At 39.6% G+C, this 24,574-nt stretch overlaps 1 protein-coding gene across 3 annotated transcripts in view; it reads right to left on the reverse strand.

Annotated features, from left to right (window-relative positions):
- Positions 1 to 24,574, reverse strand: part of OSBPL1A (oxysterol binding protein like 1A) — a 213,414-nt gene that overhangs the window by 128,767 nt on the left and 60,073 nt on the right. For all 3 annotated transcript variants that reach the window (XM_037032020.1, XM_037032009.1, XM_037032029.1), the window contains 7 exons: positions 17,408 to 17,469; positions 17,262 to 17,306; positions 16,394 to 16,467; positions 16,217 to 16,280; positions 11,968 to 12,066; positions 10,368 to 10,490; positions 3,840 to 3,921 (listed from right to left, as the gene is read on the reverse strand). In XM_037032020.1, coding sequence (XP_036887915.1) covers positions 3,840 to 3,921; positions 10,368 to 10,490; positions 11,968 to 12,066; positions 16,217 to 16,280; positions 16,394 to 16,467; positions 17,262 to 17,306; positions 17,408 to 17,469 — 549 coding nt within the window. The remainder of the gene's footprint in view (positions 1 to 3,839; positions 3,922 to 10,367; positions 10,491 to 11,967; positions 12,067 to 16,216; positions 16,281 to 16,393; positions 16,468 to 17,261; positions 17,307 to 17,407; positions 17,470 to 24,574) is intronic.

A 24,574-nucleotide genomic window follows, 5' to 3' on the forward strand; every position in this document is an offset into this window, starting at 1 on the left:
AGTTCCAAGGGGACCTGAAAAAAATGTTTACAAGAGATTATGGACAGGGGAGGATGACAAGTGAACTAACAGAAACTGGCATTCAGGACAGTTACCATCCTTCATAAAGAGGCAAATGAAGGGGACAGTGTGGCTAAGCCTGTGGGAACTGGCGTCATTAGAACAAGCCGTGGGCCAGGTGGAGGAGCCCAGCAGCACTGTCAGACCACAGCCCAGCTGGAGGGAGCAGGGAGGTCCCCTGACTTACTGCTCCTTCCACCCCCACAGGAATGAAGTCTGTAGTGATCCAAGGCTCCGGGGCAGCAGGCAGGGCAGGAGATGGACAGGGGAGAGCGAACAGAACAGGTGGGAAGAGAAGTCAGAGGGTTCTGTTTGAGGAAGGACCTGGGGAGCTAAGGAAGTAAATGGGAACCCTAGACAAAAGCCTTCCATCCCGAGGGACCACCACAGCTCCGGCCTGAGGTGGGAGTCTGCCACCAAGTAGGTGGCCATTGAGGCTGGAGGAGCAAGCAGAGGAGACTAGGACGTGAGGACCTGACGGAGGGAGAGGGACTGGCAGGGTCTGTGGGTCATCAGAATGACTCCATCTTTCCTTCTAAGTGAGCCAGCCTGTAAGCTAATGGATGTTTTAAGCAAAGGCCATCACCCACTGATGTTTTAGGAGACTGCCTGGGGAGAACAAGTAGGGCTGAGGGCAGAATCTGAGGGCCAGTTTAGGAGGTCGTTTAACAGTCCACTTGGGAGACGATGGTGGCTACAGTGAAAGTGGTGAGAGGGGTGTTTACTCGATGCCTAGGATTTTTACAAGTTTTCAGTAAATTGTACTTTTTCTTTAAGATTGTTTTTAAAATAGCTGAAAGAGTTCTCATTTCTTTGACCAGGGATTCACTTACATACATTTAGTAACATGCAATAAAGTACACGGATTAAAGATGGCACATGAAGTAAAACATCTTTTCCGGAAAGTAAATGCAATACGTGGTAATAGACTCAAAAATGTTAACATGCTTTCACCACAAATCCCATTTCCAAATACCCTAACGGAATGATGTGATCACATTTCAATGTACAATATGACATTATTTATAATAGTCAAAAAACTGGTGACAACCTAACAGTGAATTTAGGGTTGTATGGAAGAACAGATTGACTACCTAGCCTTCAGGAAGTCTTCCACAGTTTTATTAGTTTAGATGATTTTAACTGATTTTGCAACCAGGCTTTTGGTAAAGACAGAATACCAGAGATTTCAGTACTGAATACTTTGGACCTTGAATAATGTGTCGCCAGACAGATGAGTCCTGGCACTCATCCAGGGAGAAATTAGGTTTAAGGGCCACTCATGAAAGTAGTAGGGGCATGGTATTTGGTCAAAATGGTCTGTTACTTGGGTCATGGAAGAGAACAATTACAAATAAAGCTTAAAAACCAGGTCGTGACTGGGCTATAAAAGTCCTTAATTGCCAGGATAAAGAGATTGCATTTTATTCTATCATTTCAAGGACCCATAAAAGATTTTTTCAACAGAAAATGCATGATCAAAAAAGCACCTTTCTAAAATTAACCTGGCAAGCAATAAGGCAGTATTTCACAGATTCTGAGTTGGAAGAGTTCCTGAAATCTTCTGATTCCAACCCCTTTGCGGGGAAAGGCAGGGAGAGTAAAGGGCAGGCTGCCGCAGTAAGTAACCAGGGTCGGAGGTGGTAAGAGCTGAACTCTAACGGGAGAAGTCTGGACACGAAAGAAGGTAACTGCGTCTTGAAGTTCAAACAATGTTGTACTAACATGTAAGACACTTTCAACCACAAGATCTGGACCCACTCCACACACATTTTAGTGTTTCATCTTGAGACATCATGGCAAACTACGTAGGCAGTCTGGAGCACGATGCATCTCGATCAGCTTCCTTTAATAAAACACACGGCGCAAGATTACTCTGTACAATTCCTCGGCACTCAGAGCGACTGTGTCACTTGAACTCTCCAATTCCATTCATGAAATCACCTCAACCTTACTTACTATTTATATAGGATGTAGCCTTCTTTATCTACACCAGTCTTTCAAAAACCATGTTTATAATTGCCGCTATATAAATCAACTGAGTTTTATTGTAGGTATATGAAATAGGGTTGCCAGACAGTCAAACATCTCCAAGTTCCCACAGAGCACTGTCTAAAACAAAACACCGTTTTTAAAGTTGGTCCCGAACACCATGCACATCTCTCAGAGCACAGACGATGCACACCATCATTGTGAGTGGCCCGACATAGAGATCATCTGAACCAAGAGATTTGACTGCAGGTTAAAAAAAACTTAATTTAATTGTAGTTATAATTCTTTTCTTTGGTGCAAGTTAAGAAAATTGTTACGGTTCATCTCACTCTGGTTCTCTATCTCCTAAATGTTGTTATTACTCTTCGTACTTTGATGGTTCTTGGTGAAGATTATGGTGTTTTACAAGCTCACTGATGGTCTTAGTTGCAGACTCTATGTATGTACTAAAAAACCACTGTCTGATACACTTCACATAGGTGAATTTTAGGCTATGGAAATTATTCTAATAGCTGCTATTATTTAAAAAACCCACTGAGGATAAACAGGGTAATTAACACAATATTCCAGCCTGTAATTGATAATCAAAATGACCCAACTGCTATCCTTCCCAAAGCTATCATTACTGACGTAAATGTCCGTTAAACTGAAGCAAAGGGACGCCCAAAGTACACTGGGACAGATATAGACTATTTATGCTCAGTTACTCTCATATTAACATTTTTTCACATTCTCTGGGCACAGATAAACTGAACCTAGGAGTTCACTGGTTAACTGATTCATGATTAAATCAACAGTTAATAGCCCTGGCTAGTGTGGCTCAGTGGCTTGAGTGCGAGCCTGGGAACCAGAGGGTCTCTGGTTCGATTCCCAGTCAGGACACATGCCTGGGTTGCAGGCCTGGTCCCCAGTTGGGGGTGCTCAAGAGGCAACCACACATTGATGTTTCCCTCCCTCTCTTTCCCTCTCTAAAAATAAATAAATAAAATGTTTTTAACAAATCTATTTTTAAAAATAAATAAAATTGATAGTTAATAAAAAACTCATAGACAACTAAATCAATTATATTTTAGTAGTTATTTATAAAGACATCATTGTCTAAGGAACAACTTTTTAATTTATAAAGTAATAATTTTTTCAATACTTAATTTTTGTACTGCATTTTATATTGGATCGTATTTTGATTTTTCACTTAGCTACAGTCAACTCATAATAATTCATAATTAATGGAGACTGAAGACATAAAAAGTTGAATAGCAGATTAATCATTAGCTAGACAGGTTCGTGTGTATATATATATATATTCAGAGAATCACAGAAAGTCAAGACCTGGAAACAACTAACTCCTTCATTTGTAGATGAGGGAACTGAGGCTTTGCAGCTAAACTGTTCAAAGTAACAGCTACCAAGGGGCAGAACAAAGGTTCAAATCCAAAACAGTTTGACTCCAAATTCCAAGGCTCTGTGATTTATAAGCAGAATTCTTATTACACAACCAACATGAATTTACAGCCCCAAAATGTTAACTTTGACTTTGTTTTTCTTGTGCTTAAAAGAATAAAATCATTTTAATCTATAAAGTAAGCCCCCTCCATAAGCAGAATTTTCGAATACCCCTTTTAAAATTTCACAATAGTTTTAACAAATGGAGTGCTAAATTCAAAACAAACTTAATCTAAAATGTAGAGTTAAACAAAACTACAGATGTCAACATCTATCTATAATAACAGGCTATGGGGTTTTGGGCAATGTTTGTCTTTGTTTATTTATTTATTTATTTATTTTACCTTTAGCCATGTCACACTCCTTAATCATTTTGAGAAAGCTGGAAATTTCCCTATCTAGTCTCTGTTGGCATGCTTGTGCTTTCTGGAAAAGAAAACAAAAAGAAGACAAACAAGTTTAACAAAGTTAAAACAAGCCAATATAATACTTGTATATTCCAGACACTTGAATGTTTCTACCAAAACTTTAGTTCACAGGTAGATACATTATAATAGTGAGTCATATTCCTAACAGAGAAAAATGGTTAAAAGAGTTTCCTTAAAAACTGAATATTTGGGGTTGGCCAAAAAGTCCATTTAGTTTTTTCTGCAAAATACATTTTTCATTTTCATCAATAATGTTATTGATTTGGACATTTTGAGTAGGTAGGCTATCTCCCACATGGTGTGACATTAATTGTTAGCAATTAATGTGTTGATTCGCTCGCTATCAACTTTAACTGGTCTCCTGGCCTGTGGAGCATCGTCCAGCAAGAAATCTCCGGCACGAAACTTCACAAACTACTTTTGACATGTTCGATCAGTCATAGCACCTTCTCCATACACTGCACAAATTTTTTGCATTTCAGTTGCATTTTTACCTTTCTTGAAATAATATAGCATCATGTCAGAAATGTTGCGTATGTTCTCTCATGTTCAATATTAAAATGGCTGCACAAAAACTCGCCAATTATAATGTTTTTTTAATGCATGCTGATATCACAGCTGTCACCATACAATCTAACAAAATTGTCTCGAATGAAGTTAAAGACAACTAAGCGCTACTAGAGCCATAGTATGGAAAAAATATAATGGAATTTTTGGCCAACCCAATAACATTTAGTTAATCACATACAGATTAATAAAAATAAGTATTTCTAAATTCTAAACACATTCAACATCAGTTGTATAGACACTGTGCCGCTGCCTTAATTACTCCTTGGAACTCAATACACCATATATATCTGAGGCGTTAGATTTCTCTGATTTATTAACACTTAGAGGACTTGATTAAATTCATTGAGAAATAACAAAATATGCTTCTTAATGTGTTTTAAAAACTAGTTAAAAATCTAGATGCTAGTAACATGTAGAAATCACAAACTGATTTTTATTCAGCAATCTAACTGCACACAGCCACCACACAATCAGGCAAATAAGGATATCTCCTCAGCAAGAAAACACTTATAAAAATAATGTGAAGTCAATTACAGAAAGCATCCTTCTTTGTAATTTGAAATTTCTCCATTTTTAGATCCCTAAAAGCAAAACAAACAGTTTTATGATGGAAGCTTATCTCATCTTAGTACATATTTGGAAGTCCAAAATGACAATCAGATAAATCCATTTATTATATGAACAATGTAACTTTAAGAGTTAATTTTATTTATAACTTCCCTTTAAATAGCGGAGGAATAAGCAAGCAAACTGTCATTATAAAGTTAATTGGTTAGGGCAATAAGAAGTATTTATTCTGAGAACCTTGACCTTATCAGTGTGAGAATCACACTCTTGAAGGCAGAACACTATATTTAGCCTTATGAATCGTCCCACTTTGCATTCCTACTCTCAAGGAGCCAACCAGTAAACATTTTTGGTCCCCCCAATCAGACCTATGCGCCCAGGTGACAGAAGTAAGCGCCTCTTTCCCCTTTTCCACCTCTTTATAAAATTTTAGTGCTTCTGAAGCTCAGCTTAGCCATAGCAGAACTAGTCATGGGGCCACATTAGTGATAAGCCATGTTCTCCTGAAAATCTGCATTACTCTGTCTTGAGAGCTCTAACAATATAAAAATACAATTTTTTTGGTGTGTGGAAAGGGAGAGAGAATACCTACACTATGCCATCTAAAACCCATTAGAAAGTAAAATGGCATGCTGGCTAATGTTTTCAGACACAGCGTGAACACAGGTTAAAGGCAGAAAAAAAGTCCATCTGGGGGCACTGAAAACATGCACTGCAACCAAATGTAAGACTCATAACTTATTAATACAGAACCGTCACTTCCTCTCTATACATATTTAATACTCCTGCCCACGTTCAAGTTGACACTACTGCTTTCCTTTTTATGGTGAGAGCTAGATACACAAAAGTAAGAACTAGATTCATTTGCACACTGCAAACCTCAATAAACACGATAGCTCCTGAGTTTATAATTAAAGATAAGACACACTCTCCACAGCATCATCCTCAAATACCTGAATCACATTCACCTTTCCTTAACTATCCAACAGTTACCAAAAAAAGTTTCCTTGATGATTTACTAGTTCTAAAAGGTACATAATAGGTCAGCTGGAGAAGATCACTTTCAGACACTATTTTAGTTGGGTACAAAAGTTTCTTCTGTTATAAACAATGGTAGCATTTAACTGGTATTAGAAAGAACAGAAGGAGGTACAATAAAATACAACACATTCCAATTTGCTATAATCTCCTTTTAGCTATCGGTTATATTATGAACACCTAAAATTCTATTTATGAAGGTTAATGCTTCTGAACTCTTTGCAGAGCCTAGCATGGAGTCTCACCTTTTATGCTATGCCATTAACCTTATGGGGAATAAGAGACTTTTTTTTAGGTTTTAATTTTTATTTATTCTACAGAAATGGGATCCCACTATGAGCCATGTTCTCATAGCCAAAGCGTGGCAGTGTCTGAAACCACGTTTTCTGGGCACAGAACACAAGACCAGGATCACACCCAGAGGCCCCCAGGGGAGCCGCTGAGCCACTCCCAACCCGGACCTCCTGCTCCCACCTCTGCCCGCCCAGATGTCAACTCTTGGTTTTGTCTGATTTAAGTTGATGTTAAACTACTTTATGACCCCTGTCCTACAGGACAGCTTAAAAATGTGTATCAAGGAGGTGTTCATCTAAGGAGGAATGGGCAAAGGAGGAGAGAGGTCACCAACTCCAGGCTATTTGCTACAGACAACCCACATGTGGCAAATTAAGAACAGAAGCAGACTGCCTTCTCCTCAGCAATCAAAAGCAACAAACTGCCGATACACAGTGAGTGCAAGAAGACAGGCACTGAAGGGCACATACAGCACGATTCCATTTACTTGAAGGTCGAGCACAGGCATTGGCACCTTAGCCTGGAACAACAGAAAGCCCCTCGGTGGCAGAGGGCATCGTCTGGAAAGGGGCACAAGGGACGTCTGTGTGGTGATGAAAACGTTCTACGTCTCGGCAGCAGTGGTTGTCACACAGGGTACACACATTTGTCAAAACCCAGCAAACTGAAGATGAAAATGGCATTTAGTTGATTGTATAAAAATTGTACCTGGATATATTAAACTTTTTAATGAAATAGACTGCAGAACCCTGCTCACTTTGCTCTTTGTAGAAGATTGCCACTGTTGCGAGTACTGGTACCCCATCCCCATCTCTGAGCCTTCCTAACTCCAGCCAAATCTGCTTCAAAGATAACGCCATGCTGCGTCTTCCCTCAATCCAAGTCAACCCGTAACACGTTTATTCTTTTTGGTTCCTGGTGATGAGTACAATCCTGCTCTGAAATCTTTGTAATGTTTTGTTTTGGAATAGCTATCTACATAAAGTAAGAAATATATCTACGTAAAGAAAGGCAACTCTTCCTCACATGTCTATCGGCCCTAGAGGCCCATTTTGCCCTCCTCCAGCTTCCAGGCAAAAACTGCCAATCAGTTCGCATCTTTCTAGGGCTGATCTAAGCCTACACAAACCTGTGTGTGTGCACCTGTACTTTTCCTCTCCCAGGTAACAGCACATTAGATACAGTATTTCATACCTCGCTCTTTCCACTTAACTATAAGTCTTAAATAAATCAGTATGTATAAAGCTGCCTCACTGTGGTATGGGTATATATGCCAGTCTTCATTTATTGGCCCTGTGTGGATACATATTCTTCTTCCTGCACGTTCATTGTAATGCATCACTTATTCTTAAATCAGGGAAGTTTGATATTATTGTCTCCTTTGTATAAAATTTAGAAGCACTGCTCATTCTTACAGCGAGGAGTTCTGACTCTTTAGAATAAAGATATCTTCAACAAATAAAACCCTACTCTGTTTGAACCACCCCAAATCTAAGAGCATAGCCCAGTTGTGTTCAACAGAAATTTTTACAACAGTGGAAACATTCTGTACCTGCAGTGGCCAAGGTGACAACCACATGTGACTACTGAGCACTTTGATGTGGCTAGTTAAAACAAGGAGCTGAATTTTTAATCTGACTCTAATTTATTTAAAGATAAACAGCCACAAGTGTCTAGTACCTATTGTACAGTTCTATACCGATATTTTGTTTGAATTTCTCTTCCAGTTTTTATTTCTCAAATATTTTTAAGTTGCCATGAGGCCAATATTTCTATGACTTGTCTTACTCTTCTCTCACTGGCGGCCTAACATCAAGGCAATGACAGACAGACAGCCAAGAGAAATGTTTTAAGTTTCTGGAGGCCCTCACTTTGGGTGGAAGGTAAACTGAGACCAAAAGCGTTGTATAACACGGTCAGGTTTTTCAGTGTGAACATATTTCTCCCTAATTTCTTTTTTTTTAAAGATTTTATTTATCTTTAGAGGGGAAGGGAAGGAGAGAGGGAGAGAAATATCCATGTATGGTTGCCTCTTGTGGGTCCCCTGCTGGGAACTGACCTACAACCCAGGCATGTGCCCTGACTGGGAATTGAACTGCGATACTCTGGTTCGCAGGCCCAAGCTCAATCCACTGAGCTACACCAGCCAAGGCCACTCCCCTAATTTCTTATAGATCTACTTACTAGTCCAAAGTATGTTGAGGTTAGTTTAGTTGACTCAGATCCTTTTAGAGTATTGCAGTCCCAGCGCTCCTAACTTCCTTTAGACAGCCTATCGACATTAAGATCTGTTTCACAAACCGGTCCCAGAATTTCCTTGCAACTTAAGAACCCAAAGATCAAGGATATCCTGCAGCCAGTCTCCCACAGGCTACAGTCCAACAGACTTTAAAGCTCCTTGCAGATTTCCCTATTCTGGAGGTTGAGACAGAGTCAAGAGTCACAGAATCAGCATCTAAATTCTGTTGGTCAGAGATATGCCTAGAAACTGAAAACCCCGAAATGCTGGCTAAAACTCTCATTGACGTCAAATGCTATGAAGTCTAGAAAGCAAACACTTCATGATTTTAAAGGTAACACAGAAACACAATATTCAAAATGAGTACGATGAAAGGTATAGTTGAGGCTGAGAACATGAATATTTGAAAACTATGCTAAAAAAGAAACATTACTCCAAGAAAGTTTTTTAATGATATGCAAATTAGTATACTTTGCTTTTATCATAAGCTTCTACTAAAAAGGTCTTAAAATTACCATAATCCTGGAAAGATACTGGTATGCTTCCTAAGTACAGGTTTTATCATTTACCATACATTTAGGATGGATGAATGGGCAAGGGTGCCTTTTCACTTGGGGAATACTAACAAAAAGTTAAAATATGTAGCAAAGTTCTTTTACTTGCTGAACATGATTTTGGCCACAGATATTTAAGCCTTCTTTATTTACCCAAATAGTTCTTATGTCATTTAAATGCTCTGGTAGATGTAATTTCCAAAGTTCACTCATCTGAAAATTATCTTTATGGTTGTCACATTAGGCTTTGAAGCAGAAATAGTCCTTCTAAAGCCATTGTCAATAAATTCTGGGGAACGTCTTCAATACAACAAGAAAGAGCTCAAATTCTTTAATGTTCCATCATAAATTAAGACAAGGGATCAAAAGACTCAAAATCTTTTAAATTTGTAGGCCCTTAAAAAAACTCCTTAGTATTATCAAACAATTTCATTAAAGTTTTTTGATTAAAAAACACTCAAATCCCACAAGTATTTCATTTCATTAAAAAAGAAAGGATTATATTTAGTAGGCAAATTCATATGCTCTGACACAAGTATTCAGATTAAAACTCATCATCCTTTCTTAGTTCTAATTCTTCCAACCCAATTCCCACTTAAATGGTCCAGCCAAAAAATTTATGCCAAGAAAAAAATACCTATTTTATTTCAATGATAATACATATGCTAATATTTCTACATGGATTAGACACTGACGTCACTCCAGATGAGGGCCTCTCCATTCATGACTGAAGCTTTACCTTACCTGTAATCAGCGCAGTTTACAGATTACAAGTGGTTTTAAAGAAAACTAGTGACCAGGAAATGTATCACTATGGTTGCGTTACTTAAACTCTGAAATATGCAGTGAAGTCATAAAGGGCCGCAAGTTAAGTTATAGATGCTCCCCCTACTGGCAGCAGTTTTCAAATAGAATAACAATCTGATTACAGTGAGGTAAAAATGTTGACAAAAAAGATACATATTGGCACATGCCTACATTTTTAGAGTGCATAAAGACATTCGATAGCATTACTATAACAGACACTATAAATAATAACAGAATATTACCAGACAATGAGCAATATTATTTCCATGGCCAGAACTCAAGTTCAAAATCTCACATTAAAAAAATTTCAAAGTTCATGCTAAAACTTGAATGACCAAGTTAGCTATGAAGGTCAGGTTAAGTTTTCGCATTTACCTCTAAGGATTCCTTCAAGTCCGCAGCAGAAGCCCCATCTTCCTCTTCATCATCAGTCAACTGGTCCTGGGAACAGTAGTGAGTGCTGTAAGCAGAATGTTCTTCTATCGCTTCTAGCCAGTCCTGAAACACCCAAAGATTTAAAGTAAAGTGAAATGCACTTTTACTCAAAAGAGGTAATATGACAAGGATCTAGAAAGCACAAAGTTTACATAGAGAAAAAAATACCATGGTCTAAAAAAATGAAATAATGACACACATCTCTTATCAATGACATGTCTAGATTTAAAAACATTTCCCAGTACTTTAAAAAGGTATCATTTATAAGTTTATACATTCACTGATATTAATTCTCAAACACATTATAGAAACTAAGTAAAGGGGCGCCCTGGCTGGGTGGCTCAGTTGACTGGAGCATTGTCCCACACACTGAAGGCTGAGGTCTCGATTCCTGGTCAGGACACAGACCCAGGTTGCGGGTTCAATCCCCGGTTGGGGTGCAGATGGGAGGCAACCAATCGGTGTTTCTCCCTCACATCGATGTTTCTCTCTCTCGCTCTCCCTTCTGCTCTAAAATCAATAAATATATCCTTGGGTGAAGATTAAAATAATTGATTGATTTTTTAAAAAACTAAGTAGTGGATGGAGAATCTTTCATGTAAAATTCTAGATTATAAAAATTGTTGTAGAATAATGTATCCAGGAACAATTTTACTGACTTGCAATCCAATTATAAGCACAGGAAATTCAGATCACTGTAAGAGAGCCAACAACTGCCTTCATGACTTAACTTTTACTACATTTTTTTTAAAAAAATCATTCAATTCACAAAAAAATTATTTGCCCTAAAAATGCCTGTCTTACTTATCCCTCATTTCTTATAGTATTTACTCAGGTTCATGGCTTACCATTTTATGAAATGTTGGGACAGTCATGATTTGAACTGTTTAGGGTTCTTGCAAGGCCAGAGTTAACCACTTTGGAAGACAGATTCTTTCAATCCCTTACATAATTTAGAAGAAACAAGAGAGGTCTATGAATACTGCTTTGATCTAAAAGGATGTAGACTCTCCATTAAATAACCGCACTGTGAATTTCTGTCACGCGAATCCCCATTTTCTTGCTTCCTGCTGTTGCTCAATTTATCAAAAAGGAGGCTGAGTCCACAAACACTGTTATAAATAGAACAGCCGGACTGGGGTCCAGGTTCTGTTGTCTCCAAGCTGTGTGACTTGGAGAACTTGGGGGACTGCATGGATTTTATCGCTCTCAGTTTCCTCAGCTACAATTTAGGGGCGAGCTAGATAATCATTTAGTTAGGCTTTTTTTCAAAACTACTAAGATTCCCTTACATTAATAGAATTAAAATGAATATATATATATATATATAGAGAGAGAGAGATATAGATATATAGATAGATAGATATACACGAACAGAAAATATCTGAAGGTACATGTTGCTGAAGAACTAATTCATAAGCCAAATTTCAAAAAGCTTCATATAATCACCCCTATTAAAAAGGTACCATCAACAAGATACACTGTATGTTTCTAAATGTTCCTTAAGCTTTAAGAAAGATAGATGAATCCATAAAATTACCTCTCTTGACTGCTGAAGGCTATTCTTAGGAACCTTAAAGCCGTGAAGAGTGTCATCGAAGCATTTAATAAAGAAGAGACAGCTGTCCGTGGATTTTACCTTGGATATAAAGAAGTCAGTAAGGCCACTGCACTCATGCACACAAAACAGAACCTCAAATTATTTATATATGAATTTAAATTTATTAACATGATTTAATTATACACAATAGAGTAACATTTAAAATACCACCTGCTCATTACTTCTTATAATGAGTTCTTTAACTGAGTGTAAAAGAATGAGGAGTAGATAAGATTGATAAAGATGGGGAAAAGGAAAAGAAGATAAGAAACAATGATTTCTTTTTAAAATATAAATATGGAGCCCTGGCTAGTGTAGCTCAGGGATTGAGCACGAGCCTGCGAACCAGATGATCGCGGTTCAATTCCCAGTCAGGGCACATGCCTGGGTTGCGGGCTGGTTCCCAGCAGGGGACCCACAAGACGCAACCATACATTGATATTTCTCTCCCTCTCTCCTTCCCTTCCCCTCTAAAGATAAATAAAATCTTTTAAAACATGCATATATAAATATGGAAAGTGAAGGGATTTAGGAATGGAAAAGACAGACTTCTGTTTCAAGATCCTACTAGCGAGCGGACTCTCTCACCCCTTTGCAAAAAACTATGAAGACCTACACGTCAATCAAACAGCAACTACTTGAAGGAAATGGAGAGTGAACAAAAGCTGACAGACTGATGGGAGCAGGGAGGGGAGAGGGTACATTTTCTTGGAAGAAAGGAAACAAGGAGCTTTACAAAGAAGTTCTCATCCTCAAGTTTTTTGGCCTGGGACTAAGTACAGTCCAAACGGAGATACAACAGCAAGGACACACATGGGAAAACCCACGGTTCTCATGTTTGGGGGCGTTAAAAACAGAAAGCTGGGGAGTCACAAATACTGCACAGAGTAGGGGAATCCCCAAAGGAAAGAGACAGGAGGGGTCCCCAAACTCTGTCTATTCACACCTCTGATGCACAGAAAAAATTCAAAGCAACCATTTAAATACAGCCTATCTAAGTGCAGACGAGAGCTGCTGTCCGGGAAACACTTTACAATCCTAACCCAGCCAAGAAAACGACCTGCTAAAACAAAGGATATTAGCACTCAATGGAGAGAAACAACAGAATACAGAACCTCCAGAAATTAACATTCATAGTGTTAAAGATACAATCTAAAATTACCTGACACATTAATAAGGATGTGGAACATATTCTCAAATGAAATCTAAGTAAAAGGCAAAGACTGTCAGAGTGCATTCTAAGGACTCAAATATGTACTATTTACAGAAGACAAACTAAAAAGTGTTGGACAAGTTGAAAGGACATAAGTACAAAAAGCGACACTACGCCAACAGTAGGCGTAACAAAGCCTGAGTGGTTACACTAATACCAGCAAAATAGAGCTCAAAACAAACTGTATCACAGAAAACAAAGAGAAGTGCCACATAATGAGAAATGGGTTAATTAACCATGTGGAAGTATGTGATCAATGACAGAGTAAGAAATAAACAATTTCACAAGCACGGTTGGAGATTTTAACACCCCTCACTCAGCAGTCATAGAAAATCTGAACACTATCGACCATGACAACCAAATATTTATAGGACACAACAATCAACAGCAAAACACACATTATTTTCAAGTGCATTTACTAGGACAGTCCACAAGTAGAACCATCAAGCAAGTCTCAATTCATTTGACAAGAAATTATATAGGATATGTTCAATGATCAAAATGAAATTAAATTGTAAATCAAAAACAAGATAATCAGAAAAACTCATTTTTTGGAAATTAAACAACACACATTTAAATATTCACTGGTTGAAAGAAGATATCACAACAGAAATTAGAAAATATTTTGAACTAAATGATTATTAAAGTACAACCCACCAAAATTAGCAGGACGAAACAAAAAAGCTACAAAGGGGGGTACGGCTTTAAATGACCAAGATTACAGCTGTGGTGCACAACTGTAAAAAATGTAAAAAATGGTGCAGCCGCCAAGGGAACCAGTGTGAGAGTCCTTCAACAAATTTAAATGGAACTATCATGCAATCCAGAAATCCCGCTCCTAGGTATATAGCAAGAAAAACTGAAAGCAAGAGCCTGAGGAAGAGATATTCGCACACCCAGGTTTACTGCAGCCTTGTTCGCAACAGCTAAAAGCTGGAAGCAATCCAAACGTCCACTGATGAAGGAATGGATACAGAAAATGTGGTAGACACATACGGTGGAATGTTAGCAGTGAAAAAGAAATCCTGTCACATGCTCCAACACGGATGAACCTTGAGGATATTGTGCTAAGTGAAATAAGCCAGTTGTAAAAGAACAAATCCTGCCTGCGTCCACTTCTGAGGCATCTCAAGTAGTTGAACTCACGGAAACAGAGTGGAGCAAACGGAGGTACCCGGGGTTGGAGGTACGGGGTTGGAGGTACAGGAAAAGGGAGCTGTCTAAGGGGCACAGTCTCTCTGCTGTGCAACGTAAGAAAGTTAGAGACGTGTCGCACAACAGAGTGCATACCGTAGAAGCTACTGAACCTTACACCTAATGGTTAAGATGGTAACTTTTATCTCCTAAGTTTTACCATCATTAAAGTTTTTTTAAAAGGAAAGAAATTCTGACACATGCTACAACATGGAAGAATCTTGAGGACATTATGCTAATGAAACAAGGCAGTCGAAAAAGAACAAATACTGCATGATTTCACGTATATGAGATACCTGGAGTGGTCAAACTCACAGAGGCAGACGGGGGGATGGTGACTGCCACAGGCTGGGGACGGAGGTGGGGCCATTGTTTAATGGGCCCCGAGTTTTGTCCGGGAAGATGAAGAGAGTTCTGGAGATGGATGGTGGTGATGGCTACAAAATAATCTGAATGTACTTAATGCCACCGAGTCGTACATTTAAAAATTAAGATGGTAAATCTTACATGATGTGTGTTTTATATTTTATTTAATAAATAAAAACTTAAGCATTGTAAATACCTATATCAGAAAAAACATCAAATCAATGGCCTAAGCACCTACTTAAAGAAACCAGAAAGTGAACAGTCACTCAGTGAAGGCCCATTAGCTTGTATCACTATGGGTTGATATTCGGAAATGGAGGGTTTAAGTAGACATTTATATAAGAAACAAACTTATAAAACAAGGAAAAGCATAACACAGCAGGAGCTAATCAGTTCCAGAAAAGCTAAAGACCAAGAAATTTTAAAAGAGCAGGGGAAGCAACTTGTTTGTTTTGTTGTTTGTTTTGGCTGAAGACAGAATAAGATAAAGAACCCAACTGAGGAAAAACCCTGGTGCTGACTGGAACAATTGAGAGCAGGAACTTGCGGGCAGGAAGAGAAGAAAATGGCCAGGACTGCATCAAAAGAAGAAACAAAACGATGAGAAGGGTAAGACTGGAAAGAGGTTCCGGGGCCTTGGTCCAATGTGGGAGAAGGAAGGGGTGTGCGGAAGGCGAAGGGACAGCTTGTGTCACTGGGCTGTCCTGCTGCAGACTGCGACTACGGCTGCGAACACCTCGGGACGGACAGGGTTCTCCCTGCAAAGGGCAGACTCAGCTCTAAGCGTGGATGGGCCACTGCTGCACATGGTGGACAGCCCCGACTGACGCCGGGCGGGGGAAACAGGCTGTGTCTAGGCTCCTGTCTTGGGCTCATCTCCAAAGAGGAAAAGCTTGCTTTGTGTCTGGCTTGGTAAAAGTAAACCAGCCAGAAGTAAATATGGAAAGTCTAAGAATGCTGATTTTGATATAGGCTTTAAATTTTAACACCAGAAAATCTTCATTGTCCTCACTTATCTACATGCAAATACATATATATGCACATGTACATACATATGTAAGACTACACAAACACACGGTGGGGCAAAAGTAGGTTTACAGTTGTGAGTACATGAACGTTTACTCTTTTATTGTTATTAACGAATATATTACTTTCCATACAAACTATAAACCTACTTTCGCCCAACCCTGTACAAACACATCTATTTCTTATAAATGTTTTTTAATCATTTCTCACCCCACACTACGTGAGGGGACACAAAAGCTGATTTGGTTAAAAGTGAAGACTGTCCCCAATACTTGTTCTCAAGTACTTTCTACCCGAACATTTAACAAGGTGTCTTATACAAATGGTTCAGGGCAATCACTTGCAGATTTGATTTCACAGTTTGAGCAAAAGACACGTGTGCCGTCCTACCGTGCATACTGCTTGAGTTAGGTGTTTGCATCCCTGGCGATAAATCTTACGGACTGCATCAGGCCTTCAAAATAAAGAGTAAATTACCAGGTGAAAGGGAAAGAGATAAGTGAGAACTTCTCATCTTCCAAAACTGACATGCTGAAATTGAGGAAGTAAAATGATCGTAATACTTACTGTTTCCTATACCACGAAAGGACTCCATGTTCTAACACCACCCAGAATAATCTCCAGCCAAAAAATCTTGAACTCTAGGGGGAAATGGCAAAGATTTTCTAAGCTGACACATCCTGATCCAAGTACTCAGCTGAAAAAAAGTTAGTTCTGAAAGTTCTGAGTCTTCCAACTGAACGGCACTACTGAACATTAGAACAGGATCGAACGCAAACTTAGGTCCCGGGCACCCTGACGAGCATGAGGGACAGAACAGCAGAAACGCCGCACAAAGTTCACAGTCTGGCAGTGCTGGTCGGGGGGGGTTTACAAGAAAAATACCGGGGGCTTCAAAGGTAATTTCCTCAAAGCCCTGTTGAACTTCTAAAAAAGAAAGATTATCCTAAATCTATTTTATGCAATGAAAGGATACATGTGCTTAAACACACAGAGGGAATGTTTGCAGCAAGTGCAGAAATTACATGCTCTAACACAGTTAGTTATAGAAAATAACTGAACTCTAAGATGCAGAGAAATTTTCAGAACCAGAAAGACTCTGCATGTGTGCTCTGTGACCATTCAAAGATTAAATTCTTCCTGAGTTCTGAAAAATAATACTGTGATTCTATGATTAAGAAAAATGCATCTTCCCTCACTCCGTTCCATGCAGACTTGCCCACCTAAGAAGTGCTAGGCTGCGAACGCACAGGACAGTGACCACCACAGAGGGGTGCCCCCGGAAGCCCAGCAGTGCAGCAATGGGCACCTGATCAAAACCCAGCAATGACCGAATCACATGTACTTCCAAGACAATTATAAAAAACTTATCAAAAACAGAACACCTGAGAATTCTTCTCTCTAGCTTTACAGTTAAAAAGGCATCCCAACCTACCTTCCAGAGAGGGCCTTCAAATCGTTTCAGTGCTTTGTAGAGGACCTATTGCGAAACACATTTTCATTAAAAATGCACCTATATAGTATAAGAATTCAAAAATTTTACAAGAAATTATTGTATAAATGGAATCCACTACTATGTACCTTATTACCAACAAGAATGTGCTTCACTTCGGCACCCTGGGCAAGGTCAAGGGGCTTCTGATCTGCATAAAACACAAAGACGAAAGGCTGTCAGGAGCTTAACTGCACTATAACTTGATGCTATAACTGCAGCACATAATATTCTTTCACTATTCCAACAACTCCACCTTTTTCTTCTCCCCCAAAATTACCTACCTGAAGCTACCATCTCAATTCTTTATGGCCTCCTTTTCATAGCTAATATTAAGCCCACAAATCAGATTAACATTGGGACACTCTGTACACGTTCTGTGATCACTCAAGCTCTCTTGCTTTAAGTCACTGTATTAGTTTTCCCATGGCTGCTTTCCCAAATTACCACAATCTTAGTGGCCTAAAACAGCACCTACTAACCCTCTTACAGTTCAGGAGGTCAGAAGTCCAAAATTACTTCACTGAGCTAACATCGAGGTGTAGGCAAGGCTGCATGCCTCCCAAAGGCTCTAGGGAAAAATCCGTTTCCTTGCCTTTTCCAGCTTCTAAAGGCCACCTACACACACCCCTTGACTCGTGGTCCCTTCTCCTGCAAAGTGCATCATTCCAGCCTCCGCTCCATCCTCCCATTTTTCTCTCTTGATATTCTGATCCTCCAACGTCCTCCCTGAGAACCCATGTGACTACACTGGGCACACCTGGAGAGCTCCCAATTCTCTCCTTGTCTCAAGTTACTTAACTAATGACATCTGGGTGGGGCCATTATTCAGCCTGCAGTAGCCACTGTAAAGCAGGGGAGACAACTGACAAAGTAAGGTGTGACGTCCGCAACTGAGGACCAAAGGAAACCATGATCATGGAGAATGAAACCAGCACAAGATTCCGGCTTCCTCACACATGCAAGCACTCTAACAAAAACGAAAAAGAACAGAATTTGTTTGTCAAAGTTAGTTACTGGGTTCTGAAGTGAGCAGGACACTACATGAAGAATGCACACTGAAAAAACCCACCTCTCAACCCGAGATAGCTTGTAGTTGCTAGAGAAGCAAAGGCTACATGTAAAAATTCACAACAAAAACTAGCCCTTCTAAAATGGTGTATCGGACTGAAATACTGTTTATGCAGTGAGGTGACATATGCTACAAATAACCTTTTTTAAAAAACTGTATTATTATTTCATCATTAAGGAGCCTACTCCTCTGACTACCATGAAGCCCATGCTGGGTTAACAGTGACATTTTCTGGAGGAACTACACCCCCGGCTTTCTGCTTATCATCATGGCCCTCCTCTCTACATCTGCTGAAGACCAGACTCAAGAGGCCTTGGCCCCTGCCCTTGTATTCCTAGAAGATGCCAAGGACGTCTATGTAAGAGGCTTTTTCAGAGGGGAAGATGACAACTTGCTGTCTTCCCTCTGTCTTCCTAGATGACAACCGTCTCCTTTGCTTTATGAGGCAGAGAGCAGTCCCCAGCCACGGCCGGGCTGGGACCTGCGCAGGCCTCAACAGACAAAAACCTTTTAATAAATACAAAGCACCTGGTATGTGTTGGGTAAAACTTTTATATAAATATTTCTGAATAAGAGTCTATTATACACCAATTAATATTTTAGGCACTGGGTTTTTAGCAGTGAACATGACAGAAAAAATGGGGGATGGGAAAAGGCAAAAAAAAGACAATAAATTGATAGAAAGGATAGATAGCAGATAGTAAACTATGCTATGCCATTTTTTTTAAGTGAATGATGAGACACAGAGTGACTGGGAAACCAGCTTAGATTGGAGATTGGGGGGAGCAGGGACTAATCAGGGAAGGCCTCTGAGGAAGGGGTATTTAAATTGGAAGAAGATTCAAGCCTCGTGGAAAAAAAAAAAAGGGAAAGACATTCCAGCAGAAGGAACAGCTAATGCAAAGGCCTGGGGGTCGGAACTATTTAGTGGTCAAGAGATACAGTCAGAGAGGCAGACAGAGAGCCACATCATGAGAGCTTCGTAGCTCAGACCGCTGTGAGCTAGTATAAGGAGTCTGAGTTTTATTTTGGATGGCATGTAAAGCCACTGAGGGGTTTTAAGTAAAAGAGGAACTGGTCTGACTCATGTTTAAAACACTGTAAAAGTGCTAAAAGAAAAAAACTTGTAAAGATAATTGGGGAAATTTGAACTTTCACTATTTGATGATGCTTAGAAATTATAATATTACTAACAGGGTAATGCTATTACGGTTATGTTTTAAATATCTCTACCAAGACGGAAGTCACACACCACACAACTCCTCCATTTAAAGTACATAATTCGATGCTTTTTAGCACATTTATAGAGTTGTGGCACTATCACATGGTCGTGTTTTTTTAAGGAGCCCTTATGTTTTATAAATATAAAATATAGAGAGAGACAAAATAGCATATTTTATCTATACATATCAATCAGTATTAATAATTCCTGAAAGAGGGTGATGTGTACATCAATTGATTATACTGTTCTATTTTTTAAGCTTTGATAATTGCTACAATAATTTTTTTAAAACTATCACTGTGGCTGCTATGCGGAAAATAGCTTGTAAATGTGGACAAGAGAAAAGCAAGGACAACAGTCCTGAAGCAATAAGAGTGGAGGTGGAGGGGACCAGGGGTCTCGACTAGAGAGTCAGTGGTCAAATGCAGAGAGTGATAAAAAGGGGGAGAAGTTCATGAGTTTGAGGTTTATTTTAAAGGCAGAGTTATAGAGCTGCTAATGGGGAAAACTGGCGCTGCCTGTACATTCTTTAGTGGGGGAAAAAACTTTTTGTAATGTTAACTGAGAAAGTGCTAGCACATAGGAAGATGTCTTATAAAAAGGCCTGCCAACTCTGTTATTTTCATTCTGTCTACAGGGCATTTGAGAAATTATTCCTTCAGGCAGAGAGGAGGACAGCGTGATTTCTTTCATAGAATTCTGCCCTAACACCAAAAATAAATTCTGAACCCCTGCCAACGAGCTGAATTCCCAGTACAGAGCCCTCATTTCTGCATCCAATGTCAAAAGTGCCTGGCACACAGTGAGAGTCCAGAAAACGCCTCCGAACTGAATGCAACAGGCTCCCTACCTGGACGGGCACCACGCCAGTCATTTCCCAGCTGCACTGTGTCTCCTATCAACCTCAATAAAATAAAGTGAAATACAGGAATGATCCAACGGTTAGATTCTGCACGACAGATTTTTCCCTTAATGGGAAGACTACGTAAAAATGTCAACACTCTCCAAATTAATTCACATAGAACGCAATTTTAATTAAATGCCAAAGCATTTTTACTAAGTACCCACGGTAACTGTTTTAAGTGCCATCTGGAAGAATAAACAGATAAAAATGTCCAAGAAAACCCTCAAAGAAGAGTGGTAAGGGGAAACCTTATCTGAAACTAAAACATTACAAAAATAATCATAAAAGCACAATAGTGGCCAAGGAAGAAACAGATGAGACAATGAATGAACAAAAAAACATAAAAAGAAAGTAAATTCTTCAAATGTATAAGGAAGGCATAACAAAACAATAGGAAAAGACTGTGCAATGAAGGGTAGTATAAAGAGAAGTGATGATCAAACGTGCCACGTCCTAACACACACCCCTGCACTGCTTTTCCTGCTCAAAACCCTCCAACCACAGCCACGGAGCTGGGCCTCTGGCCGCTTTTCTGAGGCCACCGCCCTCCTCCACCTGCCTTGCTCTAGGCACCTGGCAGCTTTCTGCTTCTTCAAATATGCCAAGGGCTGTCCTACCCCAGAGATTTCACACTTGCTTTCAATGCTCTTCTGCCAGATGCCCACTGGGCTCACTCCCTGCCCCCACTCAGCTCTCTGCTCAGTCCCTCAGGGAGGCCTTCCCGAGCCCCCTTTCCTAAACCACGGCCCTCACTCTCTAGCCCCTCGGTCCCATTTTCTTTTTCTGCACCTTACTGCCTAACGTTACCTGTGTTTTGTCTGTGTGATGAAAGATAAACTAGAAATATTTACTAAACCTGCCCCTAGGTATAGAAGGGTTAGAAAAATAAAAAAGAGGATCAACAAATTTGATTAAAAAATTTAAACATCCTTGCCTTTAAAAAAGACTAAAAAAATTTAGTCATAGGAAAATAAAAAAAGAAGTGTTGTCCTTTTCACTGGAGTTTTGGGGCAGAGATTACATAACATCCGTGTGAACTACTACTTGCCAGAAGGTGCACCATAAAGACTGTGTTTCCAGGGGCCATATGGAAAACCACGGATGCCTGATGCAAAGCAGGATTTTAATATGTCAACTCTATTTATAAGCCTTAAACTAAAGTGAGTGTAGAAACTTTCTAAGGTGTTCGACAGACCACACCCTTCCACCATTCTCTGAGCACATCCCCCAGGGAAAGACCCAAGCAGCCACGGGTGTTCCAGGGGGCCCTGCCCCGACCACCCCACCTGAATGCACCAGAGGCCGATACCCGACACGAGCGGGTACCATCAGATTCTCTCCCACTGAATTTATAACTGAGGTTAGGAGATCCTGGCTATGGAGTTACAGGGCAGCCAAGTCCCATCATGCACATTGAAAATCACGCACAGCTGACCTGCTGAAAGACCGAAACAACAGACCGCATCAGAATGAGAGCAAGCTACACGCACAGTGAGCAGCACCTTCTTGGTTCCAAACAGCTTCCTGTTTCCTCATTCCATCCCTTCGGACGCCTAACAGTGTTTCCTGCCTTGGAACACCATGAGATACCTCTGTACTCTTATATTAGTAATATATGACCTTTCTTTTGCTTATACTCTTAAGTTGGTATCTATTATTTCAAACTTTTAAACAAAATCTAACAAAGAACAGATGGATGGTTGTCAGAGGCAGGGAGCACGGAGGGGTGGGCAAAATGGGTGAACTGGGTCAAAACAATCTTCCAGTTATAAAATAAGTAAGTCGTGGTGAGGTAATGTACAGCATGGTGACTATAGTTACTAATACTGTACTGTGTATATGAAAGTCATTAAGATAATAAATCTTAAAAGTTCTCATCACAAGAAAAACAATGTAACTATGTATGGCGACAGATTAATTAGACGTATCATGGTGATCATTTTGCAGTACATACAAATATCAAATTATTAGGCTGTACAACTGAAACTAACCTAATGTATGTCAATTATACCTTGATTTAAAAAAGAAGTGAGAAAGTAATAAAAGATGTTCTGGAAAGAATTCATTTTTTTAGAAATCTACTCTACTAGATTTCATAAAATTAAGAACCGAAAACTAAATCTTTAGATGTTTAGGTCTTAGGTGATTACAATTTTGTTGGTGCATTCATTTTTCCCATTTCAACTGTAAGTAAACATTACTTTTGCAATTTAAAAATGCTCTAAAATAGGAATGAAAATAGACTTCTGGCCAAGATTGGGACCTAAGTAGATACACTTTGTCTCCTCATACAACCAAAAGAAGAACAACAAAAAATTGAAAAACAAAAAACTATCAGAACTGCCAGAAAAATCAAACTGTATGTAAGTTTAACAACCAAGGATTTAAAGAAGAAACATTCATCCAAACTGGTGCACCAAGACAAAGAAATGTGGTCCAAATGAAAGAACATATCAAATTTCCAAAACTAGAACTAAGCGATGAAGAAACAGCCAACCTATCAGATACACAGTTCAAAACACTGGTAATCAGGATGCTCACAGAATTGGTTGAACTTGGTCACAAATTAGATGAAAAAATGAAGGCTATGCCAAGTGAAATAAAGGAAAATGTACAGGGAACCAACAGTGATAGGAAGGAAACTGGGACTCAAATCAATGTTTTAGAGAAAGAAGAAATAAACATTTAACCAGGACAGAACGAAGAAACAAGAATTCAAAAAAATGAAGAGAGGCTTAGGAACCTCCAGGACAACGTTAAACATTCCAACATCTGAATCATAGGGGTGCCAGAAGGAGAAAAGGAAGAGCAAAAGAAAGGATCTTAAAAGCAGCAAGAGAAAAGGAGACAATTATCTACAAAGGAGTTCCTAAGATTGTCAGCTGATTTCTCAAAAGAAAACTTGTAGGCCAGAAGGGGCTGGAAAGAAGCGTTCAAAGTCATGAAGGGCAAGGACCTACATCCAAGATTGCTCTATCCAGCAAAGCTTTCATTTAGAATGGAAGGGCAGATAAAGTGCTTCCCAGATAAGGTAGAGTATTTCATCATCTCCCAGCCCTTATTATATGAAATGTTAAAGGGACTTATCTAAGAAAAAGAAGATCAAAACTAGGAACAGTAAAATGATAATAAACTCATAACTGTCAAAAACTGAACTTAAAACAACAACAACAAAAAACAAATTAAGCAAACAACTAGAACAGGAAGAGGATCACAGAAATGGAGATCACATGGAGGGTTACCAGTGGGGAGGGAGATAGGGCTGAATGAGGGAAAAGGTACAGGGAATAAAAAGCATAAATGGCAGGTATAAAGTAGACAGGGGGAGGTTAAGAATAGTATGGGAAATGGAGAAGCTAAAGAACTTACATGAACGACCCATGGACATGAACTAAGGGTTGGGGAGAATGCTGGTAGGAGGGGGTTGCAGGGTGGAAGGGAATGAAGGGGAGGAAAAAATGGGACAGCTGTAAGAGCATAATCAATAAAATGTACTTAATAAAATAGGTATGAAAATAGGTTAGAAGGTACAATACACCCAAATAACAAAGGTTATATTTTAATAATTTGTGTATCATCTCGCACCCTGATTATCCAATGGCCTCTGAGCAGCTACCCCTTGTCCCTCCTTGCCCTCCTCGAATCTATGCTCCTCCCAACAACCAGCGTGATCATAAGCCAGGTCATATCACTGCCGCATTCTAACCCCCCCAGATCTTCCCATCTCACACAGAGTCAAAGCCAAAATTCTTATAACCCACAATGCTTTCCATGATCCAAGCTCCCATCACTTCCCCAACCACTCTCCTCCTCTCTCACTCTGCTCTGGAGGCACTGGCCTCCTTGCTTTTCCCGACACCCACACACTCTGACCATCTCCCTGGCCTGGAACCATGCTCACCTCCGTGTGGGCAGGCGTGCTCCCTCACTTCAAGTTTTAAATACCATCCTACCAGAGAGCTTTTCCCGTCACCCTTTACCACGGAGCAGCCCTCTATACACCCAACACACTCCTGATCCCCTTTCCTGGTCCTTTTCCCCCTCACAGTATGTATCAC

Source organism: Sturnira hondurensis, unplaced genomic scaffold (genome assembly GCF_014824575.4).
Source record: "Sturnira hondurensis isolate 20B ecotype Veracruz unplaced genomic scaffold, ASM1482457v3 Scaffold0001872, whole genome shotgun sequence".
Taxonomy (NCBI): domain Eukaryota; kingdom Metazoa; phylum Chordata; class Mammalia; order Chiroptera; family Phyllostomidae; genus Sturnira; species Sturnira hondurensis.